This window comes from Plecotus auritus, assembly GCF_963455305.1.
Source record: "Plecotus auritus genome assembly, chromosome: X".
NCBI lineage: Eukaryota > Metazoa > Chordata > Mammalia > Chiroptera > Vespertilionidae > Plecotus > Plecotus auritus.
The window spans coordinates 1,119,992-1,135,600 of record NC_137784.1 but is presented as its reverse complement, the minus strand read 5'-3'; the positions used below and the strand labels follow the sequence as shown (position 1 = coordinate 1,135,600).

Sequence of the window (15,609 nt, the reverse complement as noted above, 5' to 3'; positions counted from 1 at the left end):
CTTGATTGTGAACATTTGTATTCTCTCTCTCTCTCTCTCTCTCTCTCTCTCTCTTTGTCCCTCTCCCTGTATTCATGCATAGGACCTAATACACACAGCAGCAGACAGACAGACAGACACATACCTCTATAATCTTACTGTAGTATGATGGCTGTTTATATAATTTTCCTAAGGAAAAGAGTCCTCCTCTCTGGATGGTATTGTGCATATGGCATAACGCTGCCCCCTTCGCCCCGCGCCGATTAAAAGGAGATAGGTTAGCCCTAACCGGTGTGGCTCAGTGGATAGAGCATTGGCCTGCGGACTGAAGGGTCCCGGGTTCGATTCCAGTCAAGGGCATGTACCTTGGTGGTGGGCACATCCCCAGGTGGGGGCGTGCAGAAGGCAGCTGATGGATGTTTCTCTCTCATCGATGTTTCTAACTCTCTGTCCCTCTCCCTTCCTCTCTGTAAAAAATCAATAAAATATATTCTTTAAAAAATAAGAAAGAAAGAAAGAAAGAAAGAAAGAAAGAAAGAAAGAAAGAAGAAAGGAAGGAAGGAAGGAAGGAAGGGAGGGAAGGAAAGAAAGGAAGGAAGGAAGGAAGGAAGGAAGGAAGGAAGGAAGGAAGAAAGAAAGAAAGAAAGAAAGAAACGAAAAAAAGAAAGAAACGAAAAAAAGAAAGAAACGAAAAAAAGAAACAAAGGAGACAGGTTAAGGGAGCTGTGGACAATGTGAAACATAACAATACTCGGATATCAGGAGTGCCAGAAGAGGCAGAAAGGGAGAGAGGAACAGAGAACGAGTTTGAAGAAATAATGGCCGAAAACTTCCCTGACCTGGCAGAGGAAAACGTCACACACGTTCAGGAGGCACGGAGAGCCCCGAGCAAGAAGAACCCAAACATCGTCATGGAGATGCCACAAATTAAAGGTAAAGCAAGAATCTTTTTTAAATATTTTATTGATTTTTTTTTTTACAGAGAGGAAGGGAGAGAGATAGAGAGTTAGAAACATCGATGAGAGAGAAACATCGATCGGCTGCCTCCTGCACGCCCCCTCCTGGGGATGTGCCCACAACCAAGGTACATGTCCTTGACCGGAATCGAACCTGGGACCCTTCAGTCCACAGGCTGACGCTCTATCCACTGAGCCACACCGGTCAGGGCCAAAGCAAGCATCTTTTTTTAAAATATATATATATATTTTATTGATATTTTACAGAGAGGAAGGGAGAGGGATAGAGAGCTAAAACAATCGATGAGAGAGAAACATCGATCAGCTGCCTCCTGCACACCCCCTACTGGGGATGTGCCTGCAACCAAGGTACATGCCCTTGACCGGACTCGAACCTGGGACCTTTCAGTCCGCAGGCCGACCCTCTATCCACTGAGCCACACCGGTCAGGGCCAAAGCAAGCATCTTGAAGGCAGCAGGAGGAAAACAAGTGGTTACCTACGAAAGGGGCTCCCATAAGACTGTCCCCTGATTTCTCACCAGAAACTCCACAGGCCAGAAGGGAATGGGAAGCAAGCATCTGAAACCAAAAGGACTCTATCCAGCCGGGCCACCATTCAAGATTAAAAAGGAGAAAGGACTGTGTCGCTGTCACGCACCCACGTGTCTCCCGCCTTGGTACTCACAGTCTTTCTGGTGCCACCTGACGGCGTGCAGGTACACGCCACAGTAGTGGAAGAGGAACTCGTGGCTCGAGTGACGGACCCGGCCTTCCAGCAGAGGCATCAGGTTCTGGCCGTCGATCACTCTGAGGAGGGAGAGGAAAAGGCGGGAAGTGGCGAGGGAGGTGGGGTTGAGTCTCCTGTCTTATAACGGAAGGTGGGGGAGGAGGGGGAGGTGGAGGAGAGAGAGGAAGGAGGAGGAGGAGAAGGAGGAGTTGGAGGAGATGGAGGAGGAGGAAGAGATGGAGGAGGAGGAGGAAGAGATGGAGGAGGAGGAGGAGGAGATGGAGGAGGAGGAGAAGGAGGAGGAGGAGGAAGAGATGGAGGAGGAGGAGAAGGAGAAGGAGGAGTTGGAGGAGATGGAGTAGGAGGAAGAAGAGATGGAGGAGAAGGAGGAACAGATGGAGGAGGAGAAGGAGAAGGAGGAGTTGGAGGAGAAGGAGGAGGAGGAAGAAGAGATGGAGGAGAAGGAGGAACAGATGGAGGAGGAGAAGGAGAAGGAGGAATTGGAGGAGAAGGAGAAGGAGGAGTTGGAGGAGATGGAGGAGGAGGAGGAAGAGATGGAGGAGGAGATGGAGGAGGAAGAGATGGAGGAGGAGAAGGAAGAGATGGAGGAGGAGGAGGAAGAGATGGAGGAGAAGATGGAGGAAGAGATGGAGGAGGAGGAGGAAGAGATGGAGGAGGAGGAGGAAGAGATGGAGGAGGAGATGGAGGAGGAAGAGATGGTGGAGGAGGAAGAGATGGAGGAGGAGGAGGAAGAGATGGAGGAGGAGGAAGAGATGGAGGAGGAGGAGGAAGAGAAGGAGGAGGAGGAGGAAGAAGAGATGGTGGAGGAGGAAGAAGAGATGGAGGAGGAGGAAGAGATGGAGGAGGAGATGGAGGAGGAAGAGATGGAGGAGGAGGAAGAGATGGAGGAGGAGGAGGAAGAGATGGAGGAGGAGAAGGAAGAGATGGAGGAGGAGATGGAGGAGGAAGAGATGGAGGAGGAGGAGGAGGAAGAGATGGAGGAGGAGGAGGAAGAGATGGAGGAGGAGGAGGAAGAGAAGGAGGAGGAGGAAGAAGAGATGGAGGAGGAGGAGGAAGAGATGGAGGAGGAGGAGGAAGAGATGGAGGAGGAGGAGGAAGAGAAGGAGGAGAAGATGGAGGAAGAGATGGAGGAGGAGGAGGAAGAGATGGAGGAGGAGAAGGAAGAAGAGATGGTGGAGGAGGAAGAAGAGATGGAGGAGGAGGAAGAGATGGAGGAGGAGGAAGAGATGGAGGAGGAGGAGGAAGAGATGGAGGAGGAGGAAGAGATGGAGGAGGAGGAGGAAGAGATGGAGGAGGAGGAAGAGATGGAGGAGGAGGAGGAAGAGAAGGAGGAGGAGGAGGAAGAAGAGATGGTGGAGGAGGAAGAAGAGATGGAGGAGGAGGAAGAGATGGAGGAGGAGATGGAGGAGGAAGAGATGGAGGAGGAGGAAGAGATGGAGGAGGAGGAGGAAGAGATGGAGGAGGAGAAGGAAGAGATGGAGGAGGAGATGGAGGAGGAAGAGATGGAGGAGGAGGAGGAGGAAGAGATGGAGGAGGAGGAGGAAGAGATGGAGGAGGAGGAAGAAGAGAAGGAGGAGGAGGAAGAAGAGATGGAGGAAGAGATGGAGGAGGAGATGGAGGAGGAAGAGATGGAGGAGGAGGAGGAAGAGATGGAGGAGGAAGAAGAGATGGAGGAGGAGGAAGAGATGGAGGAGGAGGAGGAAGAGATGGAGGAGGAGGAGGAAGAGATGGAGGAGGAGGAGGAAGAGATGGAGGAGGAGGAGGAAGAGATGGAGGAGGAGGAGGAAGAGATGGAGGAGGAGGAGGAAGAGATGGAGGAGGAGGAAGAGATGGAGGAGGAGGAGGAAGAGAAGGAGGAGAAGATGGAGGAAGAGATGGAGGAGGAAGAGGAAGAGATGGAGGAGGAGAAGGAAGAGATGGAGGAGGAGGAGGAGGAAGAGATGGAGGAGGAGGAGGAAGAGATGGAGGAGGAGGAGGAAGAGATGGAGGAGGAGGAGGAAGAGATGGAGGAGGAGGAGGAAGAGAAGGAGGAGAAGATGGAGGAAGAGATGGAGGAGGAAGAGGAAGAGATGGAGGAGGAGAAGGAAGAGATGGAGGAGGAGGAGGAGGAAGAGATGGAGGAGGAGGAGGAAGAGATGGAGGAGGAGGAGGAAGAGATGGAGGAGGAGGAGGAAGAGAAGGAGGAGAAGATGGAGGAAGAGATGGAGGAGGAGGAGGAAGAGATGGAGGAGGAGAAGGAAGAGAAGGAGGAGGAGGAGGAAGAAGAGATGGAGGAGGAGGAAGAGATGGAGGAGGAGGAGGAAGAGATGGAGGAGGAGGAAGAAGAGAAGGAGGAGGAGGAGGAAGAGATGGAGGAGGAGGAAGAAGAGAAGGAGGAGGAGGAGGAAGAGATGGAGGAGGAGGAAGAAGAGAAGGAGGAGGAGGAGGAAGAGATGGAGGAGGAGGAAGAAGAGAAGGAGGAGGAGGAGGAAGAGATGGAGGAGGAGGAAGAAGAGAAGGAGGAGGAGGAGGAAGAGATGGAGGAGGAGGAAGAAGAGAAGGAGGAGGAGGAAGAGATGGAGGAGGAGGAAGAAGAGAAGGAGGAGGAGGAGGAAGAGATGGAGGAGGAGGAAGAAGAGAAGGAGGAGGAGGAGGAAGAGATGGAGGAAGAAATGGAGGAGGAGGAAGAGATGGAGGAGGAGGAGGAAGAGATAGGAGGAGGAGGAAGAGATGGAGGAGGAGGAGGAAGAGATGGAGGAGGAGGAGGAAGAGATGGAGGAAGACACAGAGAAAGAGGAGGAAAAGGAGGAGATGAGAAGTTTAGGCTTCATTTTTTTTTAAATTAATGAATGCATCAATAAGTGGAACAACAAACTCTCTCTCTCTCTCTCTCTCTCTCTCTCTCTCTCTCTCTCTCTCTCTCTCTCCTTCAAATCAACAAATGAAACCCTGGCCTGGCTGATGTGGCTCAGTGGTTGAGCATCAACCTATGAACCAGGAGGTTGAGGTTCGAGTCCAGGTCAAGGGCACATGCCTGGCATTGCAGGCTTGATGCCCAGTGGAGGGCGTGCAGGAGGCAGCCGATCCATGATAATTCTCTCTCATTATGGATGTTTCTATCTCTCTCTCCTCCCTTCCTCTCTGACATCAATAAAAATACATTTAATAAATAAATAAATAAATAAATGAAAAATAAATTATCCCTCTCTCCTCCCTTCCTCTCTGCCATCAATAAAAATACATTTAATTAACAAATTAATGAAGAATAAATTAGCTGGTTTGGCTCAGTAAATAGAGCATCGGCCTGCAGATTGAAGGATCCCGGTCGATTCCGGTCAAGAGCACAGGCCTGGGTTGTGGGCTCCATCCCCAGTCGGGGGCATGCAGGAGGCAGCCGATCCATGATTCTCTCCCATCATGGATGTTTCTCTCTATCTCTCCCTCTCCCTTCCTCTCTGAAATTAATAAAAACACATTAAAATAATAAGAAGAAAGAAAGAAAAATAAATTAAACTTAGCCTTGCCAGTGTGGTTCGGGAAGCCCAACGCTAAACTATACACTTCAAGAATCCCACATGCAGCCCTAACCAGTTTGGCTCAGTGGATAGAGCATCAGCCTGCGGACGGAAGGGTCCCAGGTTCGATTCCGGTCAAGGGCATGTACCTTGGTTGCAGGCACATCCCCAGTAGGGGGTGTGCAGGAGGCAGCTGATCGATGTTTCTCTCTCATTGATGTTTCTAACTCTCTATCCCTCTTCCTTCTTCTCTGTTATAAAAAAAGAAATCAATAAAATATATATATTTTTAAAAAAGAATCCCACATGCATCATTAATATGAAAAAAAAAAAGAAAAGAAAAAATTGAAATAATATGCTTCACCAACTCATGAAAAATTATCTGACACTAGAGGCCTGGTGCACGAAATTTGTGCACTCCCGGGGGGGGGGGCGTCCCTCAGCCCAGCCTGCGCCCTCTCACAGTTCAAGAGCCCTTGGGGGCTGTCCGACTGATGGCTTAGGCCTGCTCCCTTGCTGTCAGTTGGACATCCTTAGCATCCGTGAGCCTGGCTTCTGATGCACTGACCACCAGGGGGCAGCTCCTGCATTGAGCGTCTGCCCCTTGGTGGTCAGTCCGCATCATAGCGACCAGTCATTCTGCCCTTCGGTCGATTTGCATATTAGCCTTTTATTATATAGGACTAGAGGCCCGATGCACGAATTCATGCACCAGTGGGGTCCCTCGGCCTAGCCTGCGAGATCAGCCTGACACCGGCTCTCCGACATCCCCCAAGGGGTCCCGGATGGCGAGAGGGTGCAGGCCAGAATGAGGGACCCCAACGGTACACAATCAAGTCGGGGAGTGACTGCGGGAGGGCTCCAGGGCGGGTCCGGCCCGTCTCCCTCAGTCCTGATTGGCTGGACCCCAGCAGCAAGCTCACCTACTGGTCGGAGCATCTGCCCCCTGGCGGTCAGTGCACGCCATAGTGACCGGTCGATTGGTCAACTGTCTGCCCCCTGGTGGTCAGTGCACGTCATAGCCACTGGTTGACCGGTTGACTGCCTGCCCCCTGTTGGTCAGTGCACATCATAGCGACTGGTCGACCGGTCGACTGTCTGCCCCCTGGTGTTCAGTGCACGTCATAGCCAGCGGTTGAGCGGCCTTAGCTTATCATTAGCATATTACACTTTGATTGGTTGTTCAGTTTTCTGCCGTTCAGCCGATTTGCCTATTAGCCTTTTATTATACAGGAAACCCCCATGCAACTCAAATCTATCTCCCCAGATTAGGAGCAGGCCGTGTGGCTTCTTACCTGTCCACGGGTAAAATTCCTCCGGCGACGTAAGACAGCGTTGGGTAAATGTCCATGAGGCTGGTGGGCTCGTCAATGACCTTCCCGGCCTCCAGCACAGCCGGCCACCGGAATATTCCAGGGACACGGATGCCCCCTTCCCATCCGCCCATCCCTTTCCCACCTGGAGGCAAAGAGGAGAGGAGAAGATGAAAATTCAACTCAACTGTGTCACGGGCCGTTCAGTGGAAATGAAACCGAGACTTGAGTTGGCTTGTTATATTGATGGCGGTGTGCTAGCCTCAACGAGAGTGAGATATAAGTAAGCGTGAGCTGTAATTCTTGCCTTCAACAAGTGAAATCTAGCCGGGCAGGGTGGCTCAGTGGTTGAGCGTTGAACCATGAACCAGGAGGTCAAAGGTTGGGTTCCCAGTTAGGGCATATGCCCAGGTTGTTGGCTTGATCCCCAGTGTCTATCTATCTGTCTATCTATCATCTATCTGTCTCTGTATCTATCATCTATCTATCAATCATATCTATCTATCTATCTATCATCTATGCATGTATGTGTGTATGTATCTATCTATGTATCAATCTATCATCTGTCTATCTATCTGTCTTTGTATCTATCATCTAAATTTGTATTAATCCATCATCTATTATCTATGTATCTACGTATCTATCATCTATGTATGTGTGTGTATGTATGTATCTATCATCTATCTATGTACCAATCTATCATCTGTCTTTGTATCAATTTATCATCTGTCTGTCTATCTAATTATCTATGATCTATGTATCTACCTATTATCTATCTATCCATCATCTTCTGTCTACTATCTATATGTATCTAGCTATCTGTCTATTTATAATCTATCATTTATCTATCATCTATCTGTCTCTGTATCTATCAATCTATTATCTATGTATGTGTGTGTATGTATCTATGTATCTATCTATCATCTATGTATCTATCATCTATCATCTATAAATGTCTATGTGTCTATCATCCTTCTTTGTATCAATTTATAATCTATCTATCATCTATATACGTATGTACCTATGTATCTATATATCTATGTATCTATGTATCATCTATCAATCCATCCATCATATATCATCTGTCTATCATCTATGTATCTATCATTTATCTATCTATCTATCATCTATCATCTATCTATCTATCTATCTATCTATCTATCTATCTAGTGATTGACAACCCTTGGGAATGTATCCTACACGGGTCACTTGGAAATATTTTAAGACATTGTTTTTTCAAATCGGGGTGAATGCTCTCCCAGCACCTGGTGGGTGGGGACCAGGGAGGCCGCTCAACACCCTCCAGGGCATAGGACGCCCCACATCAGAGAGTTGCCAACCCCAGATGTCCATATGTGAGGCTCAGAAATCCTACATTCGCGTCATTGAGACCCTATGTACTATTTCCTCTCTTGAAAGACTTTTATCACCAGATACATTTTTGTCTTCAATTCTTGGCCACGCCCCCCAAGCATCTCTAAAATCCTGACCTTCCCCTGGCCCCTCCCGACCATGACATAGAATTCTTATTAAAAAAGCGAACTCCTATTCATGTGGAGGAAGCCTAAAAGGTCATTCACTTGGTCTGCACACGTTTCCAAAGAACGCGCCATCCAGGAAAGAGAAACATAGAAGAACGAAATGACAGTGGACGTACTGAGGAAGAAATCACTAGGAAATTGTTAAACACACACTGAGTGTCCAGATGATGATGATCTCTGAACGCATAATCTTCTGGCCACTCCATATACTATATATATATATATATATATATATATATATATATATATATATATATATATATGTGTGTGTGTGTGTGTGTGTGTGTGTGTGTGTGTGTGTGTGTATGTATATGTATATGTATATGTATATGTATATGTATATGTGTATGTGTATGTGTATGTGTATGTATATGTATATGTATATGTATATGTATATGTATATGTATATGTGTATGTGTATGTGTATGTGTATGTATATGTATATGTATATGTATATGTATATGTATATGTATATGTATATGTATATTAGCGGCCCGGTGCATGAATTCGTGCATGGGTGGGGTCCGGCCAGCCTGGCCAGGGGGAGGGGACATGGGCGGTTGGCCGGCCTGCCTGCTGGTCGAACTCCTGGTCGAGGGGACCATGTGCATATTAGCCTTTTATTCTATAGGATAGACACGGAGTGGCCAGATGATGATGCGTTCAGAGATCATCTTCATCTGGACACTCCGTGTATATAATAATAATATGAAGTGATATGAAAAAATAGCCAATAGAGTTTCCAAACATACAATAGAGAACTGAAATGCATAAATATGTCACCATGTATATTTACATACTGTATATGAGGCCCCTAGAACCCTAAGAAATGCAAAAAAAAAATTCACTGTTAATAACTCATTCTCACCCCTAGTCGGTTTGACTCAGTGAATAGACTCTTCCCTCTGGCACCGGGTTCATCAGGAAGGATGTCCGGAATGACGTCCAGTCTAATTAGCATATTCCCTTTATTATTATAGATTTCTGAACCCATAATAATCTGGCTCTATCCGATAGAGCGTCGGCCTGCAGACTGAAGGGTCTCAGGTTCGATTCCCGGTCAAGAGCACATGCCCGGGTTGCAGGCTCCATCCCCAGTAGGGGGCGTGCAGGAGGCAGCCGATCCATGATTCTCTCTCCTCATGGATGTTTCCATCTCTCTCTCCCTCTCCCTTCCGCTCTGAAATCAATTATAAAAATATTTTAAAAAATCAATTTAAAAAATAAAATAAATAAATAAAAATCTATAATAATAAAGGGAATATGCTAATTAGACCGGACGTCATTCCGGACATCCTTCCTGATGAACCCAGTGCCAGAGGGAAGCCGGTGCCAGCAGCCGGGGGAAAGAAGGCCTACCCTTGCACAAATTTGCGTGCATCGGGTCTCTAGTAAATAAATAAAAAAAACAATAAAGATTTTTTTAAAAGATATTTCTTTAGTGATTTTACAGAGGAGAGAGAGATAGAAACATCCATGAGGAGAGAGAATCACGGATCGGCTGCCTCCTGCATGTCCCCTACTGGGGATCGAGCCCGCAACCCAGGCATGTGCCCTGGACTGGGAATCGAACCTGGGACCCTTCAGTCTGCAGGCCAACGCTCTATCCACTGAGCCAGGCCGGCCAGGGCAAAAACAATAAAGATTTTAAAAATAAAATAAAATCCAATGACAGGCCGAAACCGGTTTGGTTCAGTGGATAGAGCATCGGCCTGCGGACTGAGGGGTCCCAAGTTCGATTCCGGTCAAGGGCATGTACCTCGGTGGCGGGCACATCCCCAGTAGGGGGTGTGCAGGAGGCAGCTGATCGATGTTTCTCTCTCATCGATGTTTCTAACTCTCTCTCCCTCTCCCTTCCTCTCTGTAAAATATCAATAAAATATAATTTTAAAAAAATCCAATGACAGTAAACAATAATAATAATGCAACAGTCTGACTAATAAAAATCTCCAAACACATGTGCCCATGCATTGAGGTGGCAGCAAGCCCAGCCTCACACAAGGAAGCGGCCCCCAGCCCCTGTGCCTCACCTTTGTAGACCCCGTTCCAGCCGCCCAGGCGCTCCCCGCCGGCCTGCGCCTCCAGGCTGCCCCCGTGGTCCGAGGTGAAGTACACCAGCGTGTGGTTGGCTAGGCACTCCTTGTCCAGGGTCTCCAGGATCTTACCTGCGGCCGGTGAGAGAGGAACCCGTCACCTTTCGGGGGGTGGTGGGGGGCAGCGCTGTTGAACCTGGGGTTCTGCTTCTGCCTGCCAGAGCCTGGTCACCCCCTAACCACTCCCCTGCCAACCTGGTTGATGTCTAACTGCTCTCCCCTGCATGCCCGTTTGCCCTCAACTTCCCACCTCTGCCTTGGCCCCCACCTCCGTGGCTTTGTCCAGAAGGACGTCCGGAAGACGTCTGGTCTAATTAGCATATTGCCCTTTTATTAGTATAGATAACCATTCCGCCTGGCTGGTGTCGGCCAGTGGATTGTGAGCATCGTCCCACAAGCCAATCAGGAGTTGAGTATGCAAATTAACCCAACCAAGACGGCTGCGGCCACGGAGAGAGCAGGAGGGAGGCTTGGGTTTCCCTGGCGATGGAGGAAGCCAATCTGGAGAAAGGCTGTGAGTAGATTAAATAGGAGTCCAGAGACGAGGTAGTCCTCCCACTAGAGGTGGGCTCTTGCCTGGCCCCAATTTCCCAAATTAAAAAAAAAAAAAAAAAAAAAAAGGCCGCCGAAACCAGTTTGGCTCAGTGGATAGAGCGTCGGCCTGCGGACTGAAAGGTCCCGGGTTCAATTCCGGTCAAGGGCATGGACCTTGGTTGTGGGCACATCCCCGGTGGGAGGTGTGCAGGAGGCAGCTGATCCATGTTTCTCTCTCATCGATGTTTCTAGCTCTCTATCCCTCTTCCTTCCTCTCTGTGAAATATCAATAAAATATATTTTAAAAAAATAAATAAATAAAATAAAAAAAAAGAGTCCAGAGACGAAAGATAATTTTGAAAGGCATTGGGGGGGTCAGAGGAGCTTCAGCTAAAGGAGCTGAAAGACTACCCCTTTGACTCAGGACCCCGTGCTATTTATTAACACAATTTGTCCTAAGGCAAGGTGGAGAGAATACACTTCAAAGGGTGGGGTTTCAAAGGGTAGGGTTTCCAGAAGCATCGTCAGATTGGGGAATAGCCTTCGGCCGTTCAGGTGTTTGGCCAGCAGGAGGCAATACCATGTAGACTGAGATGCCCTCAGCTGTCTGGCAGCAGACAATCATCCTATTCGGGTTTGGGGGAAGTGCCTTTCAGCTATTCCAACAGGTGATTACCTCTGTGACTCAGCCCTTGTTGAACCCCCAAGTTCCATCAGCCTTTTGATGAAACTCTTGTAATGATGAGATGCTGGCACTGGCTTCCGGCAAGGACCTTACCCGTGGCAGGTGGACAGAGCAAGCGGTCACCGTTCAGGGGGCCCAGCGCTGTTTATCATGGGGTCACTGTGATGCGTTTGCCACAAATCACAGCGTCATTGGGTGAGAGTTTGTGACAGAATGGAGGCCCGGTGCATGAGATCTGTGCACGCAGGGCGGGGGGTCCCTCAGCCCGCCCTGTGCCCTCTTTGCTGTCCGAGAGCCCTTGGGAGATGTCCCTCGGGGAGCGGGCCTACGCTGGCACTCGGACATCCTTAGCGCCGCCGTGGAGGCGGGAGAGGATCCCATCGCGGCTGCTGCGCTCGCCAGCCGTGAGCCCGGCTTCTGGCTGAGCGATGCTCCCAGAGCCTCTGCCCCCTGGTGGTCAGCGCGCGTCATCGCGACCCGTGTTCCGCAGTTCGGTCGATTCGCATGTTAGCCTTTTATTACATAGGATTGTATACCATTATGAAATCAATCACTATTTATTACAGCGTATTCTCATAGATATATAGTCTACGTGATATCTATAATGATAAAAGGGTAATGTGCTAATTAGACCGGACAGCCGAACGACCTTCCGGATGTCATTCCAGACGTTTTTCCAAACAAAGCCACGGCAACGGGGGCCAAGGCAGAGGCAGTTAGAGGCGATCAGGCAGGCAGGTGAGCAGTTAGGGGCGATCAGGCAGGCAGGCGAGTGGTTAGGGGTGATCAGGCAGGCGAGTGGTTAGGGGTGATCAGGCAGGCAGGCAGAGTGGTTAGGGGCGATCAGGCAGGCAGAGTGGTTAGGGGTGATCAGGCAGGCAGAGTGGTTAGGGGTGATCAGGCAGGCAGGCAGAGTGGTTAGGGGCGATCAGCCAGGCAGGCAGGAGAGGGGTTAGGGGCGATGAGGCAGGTAGAGTGGTTAGGGGCGATCAGGCAGGCAGAGTGGTTAGGGGCGATCAGGCAGGCAGAGTGGTTAGGGGCGATCAGGCAGGCAGAGTGGTTAGAGGCGATCAGGCAGGCAGAGTGGTTAGGGGCGATCAGGCAGGCAGAGTGGTTAAGGGCGATCAGGCAGGCAGGCAGAGTGGTTAGGGGTGATCAGGCAGGCAGAGGGGTTAGGGGCGATCAGGCATGCAGAGTGGTTAGGGGCGATCAGGCAGGCAGAGTGGTTAGGGGCGATCAGGCAGGCAGAGTGGTTAAGGGCGATCAGGCAGGCAGGCAGAGTGGTTAGGGGTGATCAGGCAGGCAGAGGGGTTAGGGGCGATCAGGCAGGCAGAGTGGTTAGGGGCGATCAGGCAGGCAGAGTGGTTAGGGGCGATCAGGCAGGCAGAGTGGTTAGGGGCGATCAGGCAGGCAGGCAGGAGAGCAGTTAGGAGCCAGCGGTCCCAGACTGAGAGAGGGATGTCCAACTGCCAGTTTAGCCCCGATCCCGACATCCCCCCGAGGGGTCCCGGATTTCGAGAGGGTGCAGGCCGGGCTGAGGGACCCCTCCCATGCACGAATCTCATGCACCGGGTCTCTCGTATACTATATAATACATGTTTTAATAGATTATAGATTATGCATTACAGATTATAGGTTATCGATTGCACCCTCTCACAATCCGGGACCCCTCGGGGGGGATGTGGGAGAGCTGGTTTCAGCCCAATTACTGCAGCCCAGGGCGAGGGACCCCCACTGGTGCACGAATCCAGGCACCGGGCCTCCAGTAAATAAATAAATAAACACATAAATAAATAAATATTGTTCGTGTCCCGATGACTCACCCACCATCCAATCAATTTCCTCCACGTTGTCACCATAGCGACCATATTTGCTGTGCCCCACGAACCTCTCCTTGGTGATCAGCAGCGTGTGGACGTGCAGAAAAGACACAAACAGGAGAAACGGTCCCCCCCTATTCCTAAGGGTCAAAGGTCAAACTCGGTCAGCTTTACACAGAGCGGCGGCGTGGGGGTGCAGGCGGGCGCAGCCGCCGTGGAGAGCGGTACTAAAGGGAACGGCCTTAGGACCCAGGGATCCCACTTCTGGGAATATTTTATCCCAAGAAACCAGAAACAGCCATCAGAAAGGACCTATGCACCCCTATGTTCATAGCAGCACCATGGACAGTCGCTAAGATCTGGAAACAGCCCAAGTGCCCATCAGCAGATGAGTGGATAAACAGCTGTGGTCCATCGACACCATGGAATACTACGCAGCCGTGAAAAAGGAAGAACTTTTACCATTTGCCCCAGCACGGAGGGACCCGGAGAGCATGAAGCTGAGCGAAAGAAGCCGGTCGGGGAAAGATAAATATCTCATGATCTCACTCACGTGTGGAATCGAATGAACAACATAAACTGATGAACCAACATAGAGCCAGAGGAGAAAAAATATTTTAGACTATAATAGCAGTAATCCTGATATTTGCAGATTTTTAATATTTAATACAACTTTTAGGATATTATACTCTGTTAGCGCAGTGTGAGTCATATTATTATATTTAAAATGTTTTTCTTGAAATACTAATGTGTACTGCACATAACGTTATTATATTTAAAATACTTTTTTTCTTGAAATATGAATGCTTATTGCATGTAACATTATTATATTTAAAATCTTTTTTTCTTGAAATATTAATGAATATTGCCTGTAACATTATATTTAAAATTGTTTTTCTTGAGATATTAATATTTATTGCATGTAACATTACTATATTTATGATCGTTTTTCTTGAAATGTTAATGTTTATTGCATGTAACATTTTTATATTTAAGATCATTTTCCTTGAAATGTTAATGTTTACTGCATGTAACATTTTTATATTTAAGATCGTTTTCCTTGAAATATTAATGTTTATTGCATGTAACATTTTTATATTTTAAACCATTTTCCTTGAAAAAAACAAATTTTCCAAAAGAATAAAAATAATAATAAAAATAAATAAATAAAAATAAATAAAAATAAATAAATAAATGGGAAAAAATTTCCTCGGGTGAGGATTAACAACAACAACAACAACAAAATACAATAATAATAATCTATCTATATATAAGCCAAGACACCAGAATGGCGGAAAGACTGGAATGACTGGAATGACCAGTCGCTATGACCCGCACTGTGGCAGCCAACCAGCTTGATTGACACCCCCTAACCACCCGTGGCTCCTCCCCCCCAGCCAGTCCGGCCCTGATCAGGCCCTATTGGGGCGAGCCAGCCAGACCCCACCTCATGCACAAATTCATACATTAGGCCTCTAGCAATAATCTACACTAAGAAAAGAGAAAGATGCAAATTGACCGTACCTTCACGACGCCCACAGGCCAATCAGGAGTGAGTATGCAAATTAACCCAACAAAGATGGCGGGTTAATTTGCATACACAGGCACCGAGCGGCCTGGGGCAGGGCGGGACGCGTGCGTCATCGCCATGGCAAAAACGCAGGCATTCTGCCCCGCCCCAGCTGTTCTGGGCCTCTGGGCAGCGTGGGAAGGCGGGAAGGCGGCTCTGGACCAGAGGGAAGGCGATGCCACCAGCCAGGGGAAGGAAGGCCCCTTCTTGCATGAATCTTCGTGCATCGGGCCTCTAGCAATCTATCTAATAAAGAGGGGATATGCTAATTGACCCTCACGCCATTGCAAAGATGGTGATGCCCACAGATAATAAGGAGGGAATATGCTAATTGACCCTCATGTCATTGCAAAGATGGCGGCACCCACAGCCAATAAGGAGGGAATATGCTAATTGACTGCCCCGCCCTCAAAGATGGAGGCGCCCACAGCCAATAAGAAGGGAATATGCTAATTGACCCTCACGCCATTGCAAATATGGTGGCGCCCACAGCCAATAAGGAGGGAATATGCTAATTGACCCTCACGCCTTTGTAAAGATGGTGGCACCCACAGCCAATAAGGAGGGAATATGCTAATTGACCCTCACGCCATTGCAAAGATGGTGGCGCCCACAGCCAATAAGGAGGGAATATGCTAATTGACCCTCATGCCATTGCAAAGATGGTGGCGCCCACAGCCAATAAGGAGGGAATATGCTAATTGACCCTCACGCCTTTGTAAAGATGGTGGCACCCACAGCCAATAAGGAGGGAATATGCTAATTGACCCTCACGCCATTGCAAAGATGGTGGCGCCCACAGCCAATAAGGAGGGAATATGCTAATTGACCCTCATGCCATTGCAAAGATGGTGGCGCCCACAGCCAATAAGGAG

General features: G+C 48.7%; 1 protein-coding gene across 1 annotated transcript in view; it reads right to left on the bottom strand.

Moving 5' to 3' along the window:
* ARSH (arylsulfatase family member H) overlaps positions 1 to 15,609 on the bottom strand; it is a gene marked incomplete at both ends in the record, with an annotated part of 62,428 nt that overhangs the window by 35,450 nt on the left and 11,369 nt on the right. The window contains 4 exon segments of the mRNA XM_080652267.1: positions 1,622 to 1,743; positions 6,474 to 6,636; positions 10,063 to 10,197; positions 13,168 to 13,304. Of these exon segments, the coding sequence (XP_080508393.1) occupies positions 1,622 to 1,743; positions 6,474 to 6,636; positions 10,063 to 10,197; positions 13,168 to 13,304 (557 nt within the window).